General features: G+C 39.4%; 1 protein-coding gene across 1 annotated transcript in view; it reads left to right on the plus strand.

Moving 5' to 3' along the window:
• Positions 1-16,632, plus strand: part of cacna1db (calcium channel, voltage-dependent, L type, alpha 1D subunit, b) — a 153,515-nt gene that overhangs the window by 60,242 nt on the left and 76,641 nt on the right. The window contains exons 6-7 of the mRNA XM_056384105.1: positions 9,948-10,100; positions 16,146-16,342. Of these exons, the coding sequence (XP_056240080.1) occupies positions 9,948-10,100; positions 16,146-16,342 (350 nt within the window). The remainder of the gene's footprint in view (positions 1-9,947; positions 10,101-16,145; positions 16,343-16,632) is intronic.

Here is a 16,632-nt window from a genome sequence, read left to right on the forward strand (position 1 = left end):
TTTGAGATATGCCTCATATACTAAAATCTTTAAAGCACCTTTATCTGATCATTGTTTCATAGACTTAGTTTTAGAACCCAAAGTTAAGGAAGTTAGGAATAAAGGGTATTGGAAATTTAATGCCAGATTGCTACAAAATCAAGAATACTGTAATAAGATTAGAAAAGAACTTAATAAGAAAAAGAGAGTATGAAAGTAATCTGCTCCGGAAAATAAGTATGTGCTGTAGTAAACCAGATCTAAACTCTCAAGTGAAGAACAAATTAATGGAGTTACAAGTCAAATTAGATGATCTTTATCTTGAAAGAGCTCAGGGAACCTTCATAAGATCAAGAGCGAAATGGATTGAAGCAGGTGAAAAAAATTCTTCATACTTTAGCAATTTGGAAAAAAGCAGACAGCAGAGAAACTCTATTCCAAGTCTAATGATTAATGGGATAGAAAACAAAGATTTTAGAAGTATAGAAAAAGAGGTTTACTCCTTTTACTCTGAATTATATTCTTCCAATTATTCTTTAGTAGATACTGTCATCCTTTTTGATAAGATTGAGAACTCTATCCCTCGTATTGATGACTCCTTTAAAGATCTGTGAGTCAGACTTTAAAATTAACAAATTGGACTCAGTTATTTTCAAAATGGCTTTAAACAAATATCCTGGGACAGATGGGCTCACAACAAATTTTTATCAATTCTTCTGGAAGGATGTAAGAGATCTACTATTTGATGCATTAAAGGAATGTATAGAGAAAAAAGAATTGATGTCAATCATGAAACAAGGTTTAATCACCCTGATTCCTAAACCTGGAAAAGATAAACGGATATTAGATAACCTCAGGCCAATAACACTGCTTAATGCAGACTATAAGATTCTTTCAGGAGTGATTGCTGCTAGATTAAAAGAAGGTATTTCTTCCATAATTAGTGAGACACAATCTGGTTTTCTAAAAGGAAGGTTAATTCACAATAACATTAGACTTGTATTGGATTTACTTGATTACAGTCAGATGGTTCAAGAAAGTGGGTTTATTTTATTTTTAGACTTTTATAAAGCATTTGATTCTGTTGAACACCCCTTTATTTTAAAAACTTCTGGTTTCACTTTGGTTTTGGAAGTATATTTATAGATGTGATTGGAATGCTGTATAATGGAATCAACAGTTCTGTAGCTTTAGGACATGGCACTTGTTCCAGATTTGAGATTAAAAGGGGTATTCGACAAGGTTGCGGCAGCTCACCATTATTGTTCATGATGGTTGCCGAAATGTTGTCTATTCTAATCAAAAGCAGTCACATTGAAGGGCTAAATGTGATGGACAGACAAATTGTAATAAATAACCTGGCAGATGACACAACGTTATTTCTGAAAAATGAAGATCAAATTCAATCAATTCTCAAAAGCTTCTGGCTTACAGCTGAATTTAAATAAATGTGAAATTTTAACATTACATGAATATCATCTACAATCCCTGTATAACATAAAGATAAAAAAGGAGGTCAAATATTGGGATTGTTATCTCTAAGGACAAAACAACAACTGAAAAGATGAATATTTGTAACAATGTGGACAAGTGTAAGTCAATTCTAAACAGGTGGCTGCAGAGAGATATTTAAATTTTTGGCAGAGTCTTATTATCAAAAATGGATAGTCTATCCAGACTCATTTACCAAGCCTTCTCCTTACCCATCTCAGCAAGAATTATCAAAATGATTAATACTGTTAATTTTAAGTTCATATGGAGAAATAGATATATATCAATATATAAGAAAGATTGACATGATTAAAAACTATGATGATGGGGGGTTGAATGCGATTGATTTTGATATTATAAATGGTGTGTTAAAACTGAAATGGTTAAAATCTTTCCTTACAAATAGACATTCCTTCTGGTTTATTGTTCCTAATATGATTTCCAAAAAATGGGTGGAATAGACTTTCTTGTGCACTGTGACTTTGAGTGTAGCTCATTAACACTTAAACTCTCTGCTTTCCATCAGCAAGTCCTTTTCTATTGGAAGTTAATTTATAGTCATAATTTTACACCACACAACGCACCTGTGTGGAACAACAGGTACATATTGCTTAGTAGAAAATCTGTGTATATAGAGGATTGGAGATCAAAGGGAGTCTGGGCTGTTGCACACTTTCTGGATGATACTGAAAATGTCTTACAGCATGAGGGTTTTTGTAAAAAATACAAACTTCAATGTAATGTTAAGCATTATAATAGAGTGATAAAAGCCATACCAATTTCTCTGAGGTCGATGGTTAGAGAAGACATTCGGTACTCTAAGGTCTCTCCTGAACTGAGACAGCTCTGCATCAAAGGATTAGATTTTTGTGACCTTAAATGTACTAACAAAGTTATTAGAAACATTTTGCTAGAAGAATATTACCCTAACCCAGTAAAAAGAAGGTATATCCTCAAGGAATTTGAAAAGGAAAAGATTAGTAAAATAAGAAAAAATTATATTTCATTTCCACTCCCTCCCAAAGTAAAAGAGGTAAACTTCAAAATTTTAAATGAAATTTACCCAACAAACGAGTTTTTAAGATTAAGATTTAATTTTGATTTGAATAATTGTGTTTTTTGTGAAAGGGAAATTGAAACTTTGCAACATCTTTTCTTTCATTGTGATTAAGTGCAATATTTCTGGAGTGAGATGCAGAGCTGGCTACAGTCCAAGGAAATGGAGTTACCTTTAACAGTGAAGACAGTTACATTTGGTGTTTTTGTTGAAGATATGAATATGGATTTTGTCCTCAATATTTTGGTGTTATTAGGAAAGTTCTTCATTCACAAGTGTAGATATTTTAAGACCAAACCGTGTTTGACCCATTGGAGGAATGAGCTAAAACTCTTGTGTAAGTCCTTAAGTCTTGTTAAAGAGAAGAAAGCCCTTAAATTATTTTCTTTACTTAAAAGATTTGATTTAATATGAGATGGCCCTTGTGATTTATTTTATTTTTTTATTTTTTTCTATGTTTTTTTTTATTTGATTTTATTTTGCATTATAATTAGGTGATATTGGTATGACTATGCTGTGCAAAAAAAAAAAAAAACTCAGTAGTGGTGACAGTCTAACACAATCAAGCACCGAGTACTCGATCCAATATACCACATGTAACATGTCAGACCAACAGTAGCTGTTTGTCTGAGAGCTTTGAGGAAGGTGGTTTCCTAATATGGACAATGGCCTGACTCACTAAAACACTTAATGATTTCATTAGATAGACAGATAGATAGACAGATAGATAGACAGAGAGATAGATAGATAGATAGATAGATAGATAGATAGATAGATAGATAGATAGATAGATAGATAGATAGATAGATAGATACTTTATTCATCCCCAGGGGAAAATGGTTAATAAATAATCAATAATAATTAGATTAGTCCACTTCCTTTGGCTGAGGTGTTGTATAGCCTGATGGTAGTGGGAACAAAGGATCTCCTGAACCTGAGAAGAGACATTTGCTGCACCTGTAGCTGCTTCTCTGTCCTGCCAGAATGTTGTGGAGAGGGTGGTTGGTATTGTCTAAGATGGCCTCCATCTTACATTGCATGTGACTCTCCACAACAGTCCTGAGTGAGTCCAGACTCCTGCCAAGCACAAACCCAGACTTTTTTGCCAGATTGTCCAGAGTCTTTGTGTTCATGTCGGACATGCAGTTGCCCCAGCAGACTGCATCATAAAAGAGTACACTGGCCACCACTGACTGATAAAACATGTGCAGCATTTCACTGCAGACGTCAAAAGACCTGAGGAAAAAGAGCCGGCTCTGACCCTTCAGGTAGATGGCATCCGTGTTCATGGACCAGTGCAGTTTACTGTCCAGGTGCACACCTAGGTATTTATAAGTGTGCACCACCTCAATGTCCTTCCCTCGAATGTTGACTGGCTGAAGGGTGGGCCTAGACCTCCGAAAGTCCATGACCATCTACTTGGTCTTGGAGGTGTTCTGAAGGAGGCAGTTCTTGTCACTCCATCCACTGAAGACCATCGTCAGATCCTTGTACTCCTCTTTCTGCCCATTCCTGATACACGCCACAATTAAAGGACAGGAGACTTGATCCCTGTGTGGAGGGAGTTGCAGCTGCAGTGTCAGGTTGTGGAGGAGATGCCGTAGGAGAAGCTGCAGCTGAAGCATTGGGAGAGAGAACAGGTGAAGCTGTGTCAAACCTGTTGTAGAACAGGTTGAACTCATTGGCCTTGTCCACGTCACCTGATGTTGCCTGGCTGTTCTCTTTATATCCAGTGATGGTCCTCATCCCATTCCACACCTCTCTCGTGTTGTGCTGCAGCTTCCTCTCTACTTTCTTTTTGTAGTCCTCTTTCGCCTGCTTTAATCTCTTCAGCTCATGTTGCACACACCTGAGCTCCTCCCTGTCTCCATCCCTGAAGGCCTCCTTTTTCTGGTTGAGGAGGGTCTTGATGTTACTGGCGATCTAGGGTTTGTTGTTTGGAAAGCAGTGTACAGTCCTTCCTGGTAGTACAGTGTCCATACAGAAGTTAATGTAGTCCTTGGTACATTCAACCAGTCTATCAAGGTCAGGGTCCTTGCTTTTTTCATTTTCCTGTGACTCCAACAGGACATTCTAATGTGTGCACTCAAAACAGTCTTAGACACTCACTGGCCTCCAGGGTCCAGTTCCTGAATGAAAGTTAATTAATGTTATTAGTTACACCTGTGATTCCTATACCAATTGTATTTGAGTAATTCTGCCTCCACAGACACATGTATCAATGAAGATTGTTATAAGAGCCACAACAAAGTCAGTTTAGCAAACACAAACATAAGAGGCAGTGATTAAAATTCAAAATATATCATTCTACACATTTGTTATGCTCTGTTACCACAGGTACACATCTAAAATTACATAAAGTAAAAAAAAGTAAGTTTCTCTTCTTACAAGTGTGGCCGGGCCGTGGCAAGGCCCAGATTTAACTGAAAAATTCGGGTACTACTGACCCCCTTTAAAACCTCAGTAAAACAGTTAATCCACAGATACCTTACTGATACAGGTGATAAAAGATGGATTACAAATTTATTTAAAAGATCAATATATAAAAACCAACAACAATTTATTAAGGTTAAGAGAAAAGAAAAATAGAAGGATTTAGCCTTTCTCTGGTCTATCTCAGAAAGTGCAGATAAAGGCTGGCACTAGGCTGGCCTGTGCTTCTTGGGCAGTAACTGTGGCTGTAATCCCACCCGAGTGTTGCTCTACGGTAGAAACTCCCTCTGGTAAACTTATGACCGGAGCCTGACTCAAAAGCCCTATGGGCTGGCGGGGATGTAAAAGAACATCTGTCTCACCTACATTTACCACAGGCTCATACACAGTACCCTTTAGTCACAGTGATCATGGCTGGGGATAGGAGCACACATTCAGGGAGGAACCGACCATCGTCGAGGGGCTCAATCAATGCAGCACCTGAGGACTCACTAAACTGAGAAGAGCATGTAGCAGTAACCCACTTAACTGTACCCCTAGGTATGGTGATGGGACGCCTACCTCTCACCCAGGCCAAACTGGTCTTGGGTTGAGCTGCATCACACTGTGCCTGGTGGCACTGTTGTAGCGCCTGACGCCACAAAGGAGGGGCCTGCTGCACAATGGGGAGGTCGAAAAGGTACAGGCCATGTTGACCAAACAACTGATAATAGCACTCTTATTACATTCATACCCAAGCCACCGGGAAAACCCTGGCGGATCTTTAACAATCAGAACACCTCGCTGTGGTATGACCTTGCCAAAAACTGTCACATTCAGCTCTACATAGCTCACATAGGGTCTTTCCAGCCCATTAGCAGCACGCAACAGAAGCCAGTGGCAAGACCTAGGGGGCATGATGGAAATGCTGGAGAAAGAAGCTTTCAAATATGGTTGTAACCATCGAACCTGTGTCTAATAGGAGGTTAACAGGTACATCTCCCAGACTAACAGTTACCTTGGGGCACGGTTCTACCAGATTAGAGGCCATGATCTGAGCATCTTATCTCTGTGTATCTGAGCCTGTGTCCTCCCCTCCTGATGCTTGGCTCCTCACATCGGGGGGGGTTTCCCGCATCCTGGGCCACAGAGGCTGCTGTTGTAGGAGGTGGGGCCCTGGGCTGCTGCTGAACCTGGAAATCAACACGTTCACTATGGAACTCCCTGGCATAGTGACCTGGTTTTTGGCAACGCCTACAGATGACAATGTTTGGGGGTCTTTGTCTAGCAGGGGGCCGGGGGGGCTCCTGTAGTGCTAAAAGACTTTGGGTCAGTAGATTAAGCTGCTCTTTTTGTTTCTGTAACATATGCTTGAACTCCTTCATTTCTGCGTTACCAGAAATAGTAGGCGTCCTACTCTCAGAAGACTGCATGGCGCTAAAGGTGGGGACCAAATTACTCCTACCCCTTGGCTCATCAGGTCTTCCCAGTGTATGGCCTCTGCTTGAAGATCTAGGAGGTTGTAATCAGGGTGCTGTCGTACTACACGCTTTAACTCCCTGCAAAGATCAGAGTCAAAAACATCCTCCACAAGCTGGTCCCTAAGAAGAATAGGGGCATCACGCATTACTCTTGGGGCACAACGTTCAACCTTCTCCATGAGACAACACAACGCATGTGAAAAAACATGAAGTGACTCTCCTTCTAACTGCCTCCAAGAAAAGAAACTCTGTTGTAGGGAAACATAAGACTTAGAACAGCCATACAGATCTTGTAGAATAGTCAAAATTTCATTAGGGTCCTCTCTTTTTGCTCTAGATCTGTACCTAATCTAATTTTTTGCCTGCCCCTCTAGATGGTCAAAAATAAAATAAGCTTGATCAACAGGTCTCAACTGCCTAGCTCTTAACGTGGCCCTCATCTCCTCAACCCAATCCTCCACTGGGATACCAGATGTTCCCTAAAGGTTGGGCATTTTTGTTCCCTAGGGATATAAAGCAAATGCTCAACAGGGAGGGGGTCATTGGGAACAGAGTTTTGAGAACAAACCAAATGACCAGGGCCTGAACCCAAAGGGAGTGAGGTGGCTGCTGCTCGCTCCTGCAGTAGCTGCTCCTTTTCAGCACGCAGCTACTGAACCAAGTCCATCAATTCTTGCAGCTGACTGGCCATGGCTGAGTTGAGAAAGTCAATAAGGACCAAGTTATCTGAACAGCCCAATTTAGTTGGGAGGGCAAGTTGGCACAACACTAGGCAAGTCCCTCAATATGCACACTGGTCTCTTTTGGTTTACAGCTATATACAAATTACTCCACCAAAAAACAAACAAACAAAAAAAAGGTCTAAAATAACTCTGAAAATAATCCTTTACACCCACCAAAATTTGTCACTGCATCCTGCCGACAACGCCAGAATGTGGCCGGGCCGTGGCAAGGCCCAGATTTAACTGAAAAATTCGGCTACTACTGACCCCCTTTAATACTTCAGTAAAACAGTTAATCCACAGATACCTTACTGATACAGGTGACTAAATGGACTGAGACAAGGATTTCCCCCAAGATTACAAATTTTATTTAAAAGATCAATATATAAAAACCAACAACAATTTATTAAGGTTAAGAGAAAAGAAAAATAGAAAACATAAGTGCCTCAAGTTCCAATTTGTCTCATATATAAATGAATAACAGGAACACAAAAAAAAGAGAAAAGGAGCCGTAGGATTAGCAGCTGTGGCCACAGACAGGGAAGGGAGAAAATTTAAACTGGGATAGAGTACCTCACCACACTCCGGTGCCCTACACACTCACACAGCAAATCAACAAAGGGGATACAAATAAATAGTGAAGGAAGTGCAAAATTTACCAAACACACTAATATGGGGGGTGACGAAGCACAGGTGAGGAACTCTACCACCAAACCCTCCACCGTCAGGCCGGCCACGCTCGCTGCCGCACCTACAGCACTGTACAGAAACAAACAAAAGAAACAGGTATTAGAACTTGAGACAGGTACAAATTCGTATGGGGGAAATAACCAAACCAATACCAGGGACAACAGTGTGCAAACAATGAAACAACTAAACAGACCAAAACACAATAACTAAACCAACAAAACAAACAGAGCAAAGACAGCACACCACAGGCTCACCAGACAGCAGAGAGAGCAAGAGAGCAGCATCAAGGTGAATATATAGCCTTCCCCAAAAAATTAAAACCAGGAGGTCGGCGTGACTAAACCCCATGGTGACCTGGAAGGGATCTCCCACTACCTGTTACACAAGGAAAACATCTGTATAGTTCCTACTGTTCTGCCCAATTCATTTATTACACAGAAGATACTGCTTCCTTCACTGTTTCTGTTTTCAGTTCACATCTGACCTTACATGCAGTTGCCCTAATGTGTCTGCATTCTTTGAGTTGCCATAGCAACGGATCATTCACTGGTCTCAGGGAGTAAAGGGCCTCTGGGAAAGATGAAGTTGAGCTGAAACGACATTTTCAGTTCTATTCCAGTTCAACATTCGTCTTCGTTGGATAGCATATTGAGTTTAATTAAAGTGTGATATTTTGACTTGTTTGCTGATGCAACAGTGGCTGGTTTATTGGCTTTCATGTCTATTCAGTGGTTTCACGAGGCTTGGAGAGATGTAAATAATGCCATCATGACAACTGAGTGCTTGGATAAATTGTGTTTCTATGAGTGTTTATCTGTTTGTTTGATTTCTGTGTGTACTGTTGTTTAACTGTGTGTGTGCGTGAGTGTGTTTCCACTTCTACATTGCAGTATACTCAGAAGGACCAACAAAATTACTATCTTCTAATCTCTGGCTTTCCTGCTACTTTTATTAGAGCTGACAATTAATCAGTCAATCAAAAAAATCATTAGCAACTATTTTCATAATTGGCTAATGTTAATTGATTTTTCAAGGAAAAATACCAAACATTGCATAGTTTTAGCTTTTCAGTTGTGAGGATTTGCTACCTATGTGATATGTGATCACGTCTTAAGGTTTTGCACTGCTGTTCAGACAAAACAATCAATTTTGTGACATCAACTCGGGCATTATCCTAATTGTTATGAACATTTTTTACTGTCTGACATTTTATAGACTAAACAAATTGATTGAGAAAACAACCGAAAGATGGATCGATAATGATTGTTTGTTACAACCTCGTGTTTGATAGAAGGGAGAAATTCTTTCAAGGCTTTTGAGTGAATGACAAATAGAAACTTTATGGTAACCTATTACCAGACACATTGTTGTGCACACAGCCTATTAATAGTGTACCCAAAATACAAAGCATACTGTTCTTCAACCTTTTTCATTACTGTACTAATCCTGGTCTCCTTTAAATGGTAACTCCATAAATTTTACAACCAAAAAGTCAGAATGAGTATAAGTTATCTAACCAAAGTTCCAGAGGCACAAACATGTTTTTTTGAAATAAAAGGGGCATGTATTTCAAAAGGATAATTTAAATGAACTACTCTGGTTTTATGCTTGAGATGCCTGAATTCTTTTCTCTAATGAACACAACAGCAACAAAATGTATGGGGGTTGAGTAAGAATACTTTTTAGAGTAATTCCTATGTCTACAATCACATATTTAAGATTTAGCACAAGGCTTATTATTATTATAGGATTATTTTCATTATCAATTAATTTGCTGATCATGTTCTAGATTAATTGATTCATTGTTATGTCTAAAAAATGTTAGAAAATAATGAAAGATGTCCACACGTGATGTTGCCTACTGTTTATCTGACCAACAATTAAAAACCCAAAGATATTCAGTTTCATAAATGGCAAAGAAAAGCATGAAATCCTTCCATTAATCAGTTAATTGTTGCAGCTATAGTTTGTTCATTAATTAATATAAAGAACAAATATCCTGTTGCTGCTTTTCCTATAAAGGTGGCAACTCTTTGTGAAACCCTGTGTATGCGTGTATATTTCTGTATGTGTCTGTGAGCTCCCTCTGACCTTGGCTTCTATGTATGTTTCCAGGTTTACAGGTGGTTTTAAACTCCATCATTAAAGCCATGGTCCCCCTGCTTCACATCGCTCTGCTTGTCCTCTTCGTCATTATCATCTACGCCATCATTGGCCTGGAACTCTTCATTGGCAAAATGCACGCCACATGCTATGTGGTACAGACAGGTATAGTGGAGAGATTTATTTGTTCATTGTTTTTTGTTTCATTCTTTGAGAGTTGCCCGGGGAACTGTCTAAGAGTGAGTTTCAGCACAGCCAGCCTACAGTACATTGTGAGCAGGCATATACATGACAGTTTAAGACAGACACTGGATTTAATCCCTGGGAATGAATGGACATATGTACCTTGTATGTTAAAGGTGACAAACTGCTGGAAACAGGACAGAACAACAGATGGTGGATTCAATCCAGTGATTAAATGACTAATATCTGGCTATTATGTAAACATGCTTGACCTTTGCACCAGCATTGCTTCCAACATGGCAGAATTATTCAAGAAGTAATGATGAATTGATGGGCGGCTGTCAGTCATAAATGTCACCTTTTCGCATAAAACCACAGTCATTTTCTAAAATGGCTGAGTTAGAGGAGCGAAGCAGCTAAACTCACAGCGATTGGTGGGCTACACAGGAGTACCACAGCAATTTTCATAGAGTGCCATTCTCTCTGTTATCCCTCTCTTTCTCACACACCTCTCACCCAATCTCTTCCTCTTTACTTCTCTTTCTAGCTTTGATCTGTTTGTTTGTAGATATCAGGAGAAACATTGTAGACTTAAGTTGAGATCTTATAACAGAGTGAGATGGAAGCTCCCTTTGATCTACCTTTGCTTCTGTCTCCTCTGTTGGCCTTTAGAGAAGAGACTTAGCCTGTGGTGTGTATGTGTGTGTTATTTATTTAAAAACAGCAAGCTGAGCAACTGTACTGTGCTGTACAACATCTGGAAAACACAAACAATACAGAGAAACAAAAACGTCAACAGACAATAAAAAAATCAGGACAAAAACAAGCAAGCAGACTGAAATGAGGCAGACAACTGATCTTGGCTCGAATGCTAATGAGTATAAAAGTGTTTTGAGCTGGGATTTGAAGGAGTCAATGAGATGGGAAATCTGATGGATATGGGCAGGATATTCCACAGTCTGGGGGCCATGACTGAGAAAGCACGGTCACCTCTGCATTTAAGGTGAGTGCGAGGGATGGTGAGGAGGCCCATGTTGGATGATCTGAGGGGCCTGGCTGTAGTGTAGGGGGTTAAAAGATTTGTGATGTAGGGGGGGGGGGGGGCTTCTCCGTGTTGGGCTTTAAAAACGAACAATAGAACCTTGAAATCTATCCTATAGCGAATTGTGAGCCATTGCAGAGAGGCCAAGATAGGAGTAATGTGATCGCTCCCCCTGGAACCAGTTAGAAGCCGAGCTGCAGCGTTCTGGACCATTTGTGGGCGAGACAAGAATGAGTGAATGATTCCAGAGTACAGGGAATTACAGTAGTCAAGCCTTGAGGATATACACACGTGGACAAAATTGTTGGTACCCTTCCGTTAAAGAAAGAAAAACCCACAATGGTCACTGAAATAACTTGAAACTGACAAAAGTAATAATAAATAAAAATTTACTGAAAATTAACTAATGAAAATCAGACATTGCTTTTGAATTGTGGTTAACAGAATAATTTTAAAAAACAAACTAATGAAACTGGCCTGGACAAAAATGACAGTACCCTTAACCCTTAAATATTTTGTTGCACAACCTTTTGAGGCAATCACTGCAATCAAGCGATTTCTGTACCTCGCAATGACACTTCTGCACCTGTCGACAGGTATTTTGGCCCACTCCTCGTGAGCAGACTGCTCCAGCTGTCTCAGGTTTGAAGGGTGTCTTCTCCAGACTGCATGTTTCAGCTCCTTCCACAGATGTTCAATAGGATTTAGATCGGGGCTCATAGAAGGCCACTTCAGAATAGTCCAATGTTTTGTTCTTAGCCATTCTTGGGTGTTTTTAGCCGTGTGTTTTGGGTCATTATCCTGTTGGAGGACCCATGACCTGCGACTGAGACCAAGCTTTCTGACACTGGGCAGCACATTTCGCTCCAGAATGCCTTGATAGTCTTGAGATTTCATTGTACGATGCACAGATTCAAGACACCCTGTGCCAGATGCAGCAAAGCAGCCCCAGAACATAACCGAGCCTCCTCCATGTTTCACAGTAGGTACACTGTTCTTTTCTTTGTATGCTTCATTTTTGCATCTGTGATCATAGAGCTGATGTGACTTGCCAAAAAGCTCCAGTTTTGTCTCATCTGTCCAAAGGACATTCTCCCAGAAGCTTTGTGGCTTGTCAATATGCATTTTGATAAATTCCAGTCTCGCTTTTTTATGATTTGCTTTCAACAGTGGAGTCTTCCTCCTCGGTCATCTTGTAGTCCACTTTGGCTCAAACAGCGACGGATGGTGCGATCTGACACTGATGTACCTTGACCTTGGAGTTTACCTCTAATCTCTTTGGAAGTTGTTCTGGGCTCTTTTGTTACCATTGGTATTATCCGTCTCCTCAATTTGTCATCAATTTTCCTCTTGCAGCCACGTCCAGGGAGGTTGGCTACAGTCCTGTGGACCTTAAACTTCTGAATAATATGTGCAACTGTAGTCACAGGAACATCAAGATGCTTGGAGATGGTCTTATAGCCTTTACCTTTAACATGCTTGTCTATAAGTTTCTTTCTAATCTCCTGAGACAACTCTCTCCTTGGCTTTCTGTGGTCCATGTTCAGTGTGGTAAACACCATGATACCAAACAGCACAGTGACTACTTCTCACCCTTTAAATAGGCAGACGGACTGATTAAAGGTTTGAAGACACCTGTGATGCTAATTACAGGACACACCTTAGTTTAACATGTCCCTATGGTCAAATTATTTTCAATCTTTTCTAGGGGTACCATCATTTTTGTCCAGGCCAGTTTCATTAGTTTGTTTTTTAAAATTATTCTGCTGAACCACAATTCAAAAGCAATGCCTGACTTTCATTAGTTAATTTTCAGTAAATTTTTATTTATTATTACTTTTGTCAGTTTCAAGTTATTTCAGTGACCATTGTGGGTTTTTCTTTCTTTAACGGAAGGGTACCAACAATTTTGTCCACGTGTGTAAGAGCATGGATGACTCTTTCCAAGTCAGTAAATTAAAGGAAGGGTTTTATTTTAGTAATGGTATGTAGCTAGTAGAAACTGGACTTTACTACTGCTTTTACCTGTTTGTCAAATTGGAAGGCAGAGTCAAAGATTATGCCAAGGTTTTTGGTGTAGGGCTTAATGTAGGTGGAAATATGACCAAGGTTACTGATGATCAAGGCAGTGGAGTCCTGGGGGTCAAAAAGAACAACTTCAGATTTGTCCTGGTTCAGCTGGAGGTGGTTTAGAGCCATCCAGGCTCTTATATCCTCAAGGCACTCTCTGAAGCAGTTCAAATTATTGTGATTATTTGGTTTTAGGGGGAGATAGAGCGATAGAGCGTCATCAATGTGACAGTGGTAAGAGATGTTATGTTTCTGAATGATTTTACCTAGGGGCAGCATGTAGATGGCAAAGAGAATGGGGCCAGGGACAGAGCCTGGGGGGACCCCGCATGACAGGTTTCCTGGAGGGGATGAAAAAATATTTATGTTGACTGTAAATGTTCTGTTTGTGAAATAAGAAGTGAACCAGTTTAATATAGCACCAGTAATCCTGATATCATGCTTCAGATTGTCAATTAAGATGGTGGGATCAACAGTGTAGAAAGTGGCACTGAGGTACAGTAGGATAAGCATAGCACAGTTTCCAGAATCAAAAGTGAGGAGCAGGTCATTGTGGACCTTCAGTAGGGCAGACTAGGTGAGGTTATAGTTGTGAGAAAATTACTTATTCAAGGATCTTGGATAGAAAGGGTAATTTGGAAATGGGTCTGTCTCAGGATGTAGGTTATGCTTTTGAAGAAGGGGCTGGACCATGGCGTGTCTAAGGTAGGAAGGTGCAGTGCTGGGCCAAGGCTGAGATTTGCGCTTAGGCTTTTTTATTTTGAGTAGGACAACAGAGTTAAGAATGGAGGTGCAGGTGTTATTAAACAGGGCAGTGAGTTCTTCAGTACTAAGTTGGGGAGGAGCGTCCTCTATAAAAGTCTGTACCCTTGATTTTGAGTTGGGCTAATGAATATGGATATTTCAAGACTGAGTATGAAAATTCTCATGTGCATGTATGTGCATATGGGTGTGGGTGGGGTTTAAATTGAGTGTACCTTAATTTTCTGTAATGGTTATATAATGACAGCATGGTTACAGATCTAGTAATAAAGTACGACCAAGAGGACTGTATGAAGGGATATATGGACTGCTGATTTCCATGTGGGCAGTGATAGATAGATAGATAGATAGATAGATAGATAGATAGATAGATAGATAGATAGATAGATAGATAGATAGATAGATAGATAGATAGATAGATACTCTATTTATCCCCCAGGGGAAATTCATGCAGTTTAAATAATTGTGTATCATATAGAGTCATGATGATGGTCATAATTTCAGAATCAGTATCAATTCAATGATTTATTTATAAAACAAAAAGGCAAATGATGCAAAAACCAAAGACCTGGTAAGAAAACAAAAGTCAGAAAATTGAAATTACCGGCAAAACACCGGAACAAAAGAAGAAGTACCAGGAAACATCAGGGACGAGAGAAACACAACAGACGAATTGACAGGGACTGATGGAAAAACAGAAATACACGAGGGGGGCAAGGGTATTGACACAGATGAAACACATCAGACTGGGGCAGACAGTCAGGCTGGAAAATGAGACAAAGATAGGAAGTAAAAGAAGAAGAAGTTATTTCAGAATAAAAAAGGAAATAAACAAAAGTCCAAACATAAAGTTCATTCAAAGAATCCTTCCATTGGCTGACCATGACTACAACAAAATTATGACAAAAGATACCAGTGTAACAGGAGGCTAACACTCAGTATGGGATAACCAGTTAATGGAGATGATAAAGTTGTATGATTAAGACAGCTCTGCTGTAATATGTACTATAAGTAGACACAGGGTGTTAGTAAGAAAAAAATTAAAAAAAAAAAAAAAAAAAATAGGGTTTTGAGGTGAGATTTAAGAATGGGGAAAGGTGGTTCTTCAATAGAAGGATGTTACAAATCACAAGCATCAGTACAGTAGAAACATAGTCAGGAAGTCCAAAAAATGGCTACACCATATAGTTCTTATATATTCTGAATATATCTTGTGTATACGGTCGCACTCTTTTACAATACACTAACTACATAAGTAGTCGGAATTTTATGATAAATAAGAGACTAATATACTTTTAGACACCATTTTACAAGATCATAGTCTAATGAGAAATAAAATACAATGTCATATCAAATCCAAAATATGTCCATCATGGACCTATGATAGCTTCATTAGACAGCTGTAATGCCATATTATATCAGACATATATTATTTGGCCTTTACTTAACATCTTTTCACTTTCTTAACGATCATCTGTTGCTCATTAGAATAAAACCGTACCATAAACTGAAGTCAAAGTCAAGTGTTGATTGGTGATGAGGTGATGAGCTGCAGTTGTGCCAGGGGAGAGAGACAGAGGGGAAGGAAGCTGAGAGAAAAAACAAAACAGGCTTCACAGAGGGGAGGCCGTGACACATGCAGGTTGTAGGTAGTGATAGTTTCTACTCTCATATGTCACCATGGGCCCTGGAAGCTGTCAGTGCATTGCATCTTTATTTCCCACTGTTACACACTAATTAGATTTCCTTAGAGGTTAATTAGCAGCACGTTACAACATAACTGTACCGTTGACTAAAGTGAAAATTACCTGCATATTGTGGTTGTTTTAAGAGTTTGGAAGTGATCAATCAAACAGAGTTGCTACTTATTAGTTCCTTCATTCCTTACCAACAAATCAGACACAGCGAGTTTCAAAACAAATCACATCCACGTTATTTTCTGATCAATAGTGATGACATTGATTTAAAATTATGTGTAAGAAACAGAATATAATTTTAACTAATCTCAAACATTTAATAATGGATCTGTGTGGAAAGGTAATTACACAAAATACAAACTAGTTTTATATTCTTAAAAAATCATTTGCATATTTACAAAATGCCCCAATGTCTGTTGGTTGTATTCGGTTTTAATCTATCTCTGTGCCTCCCAGGTGCCCTTGCAGAAGAAGAGCCCACACCGTGTGCACTGTCAGGGCACGGCCGTCATTGCCTGCTCAATGGTACAGGTTGCAGAGAGGGCTGGCAAGGTCCCAACAACGGCATCACCAACTTTGACAATTTTTTGTTTGCCATGCTCACTGTGTTCCAGTGCATCACCATGGAGGGCTGGACTGACGTCCTCTACTGGGTAATCTGCCACTCTCCATCAAAATTACTCTTATTAAACCCAAAACCACATTTTTGGTTCATGAATCTATGTCACTTTTGAAATGTTTGACTTTGAAAGAACCTTTTTGTGTGGCTTCCAGCATCTTTGAAACTATGCTGAAATCTAGGAAATCTTGACAAAATTATGAAATGACATGCATCATCCTAGGTATTTTTAAGACGACAGATGAAAACAAAGTCAAGTATTTGCTAGAAAAGGCACTCAAATGTTTCTGTACTTTAAATCATTATATACTGTCATCATAAAAG

This window comes from Seriola aureovittata, chromosome 9 (genome assembly GCF_021018895.1).
Source record: "Seriola aureovittata isolate HTS-2021-v1 ecotype China chromosome 9, ASM2101889v1, whole genome shotgun sequence".
NCBI lineage: Eukaryota > Metazoa > Chordata > Actinopteri > Carangiformes > Carangidae > Seriola > Seriola aureovittata.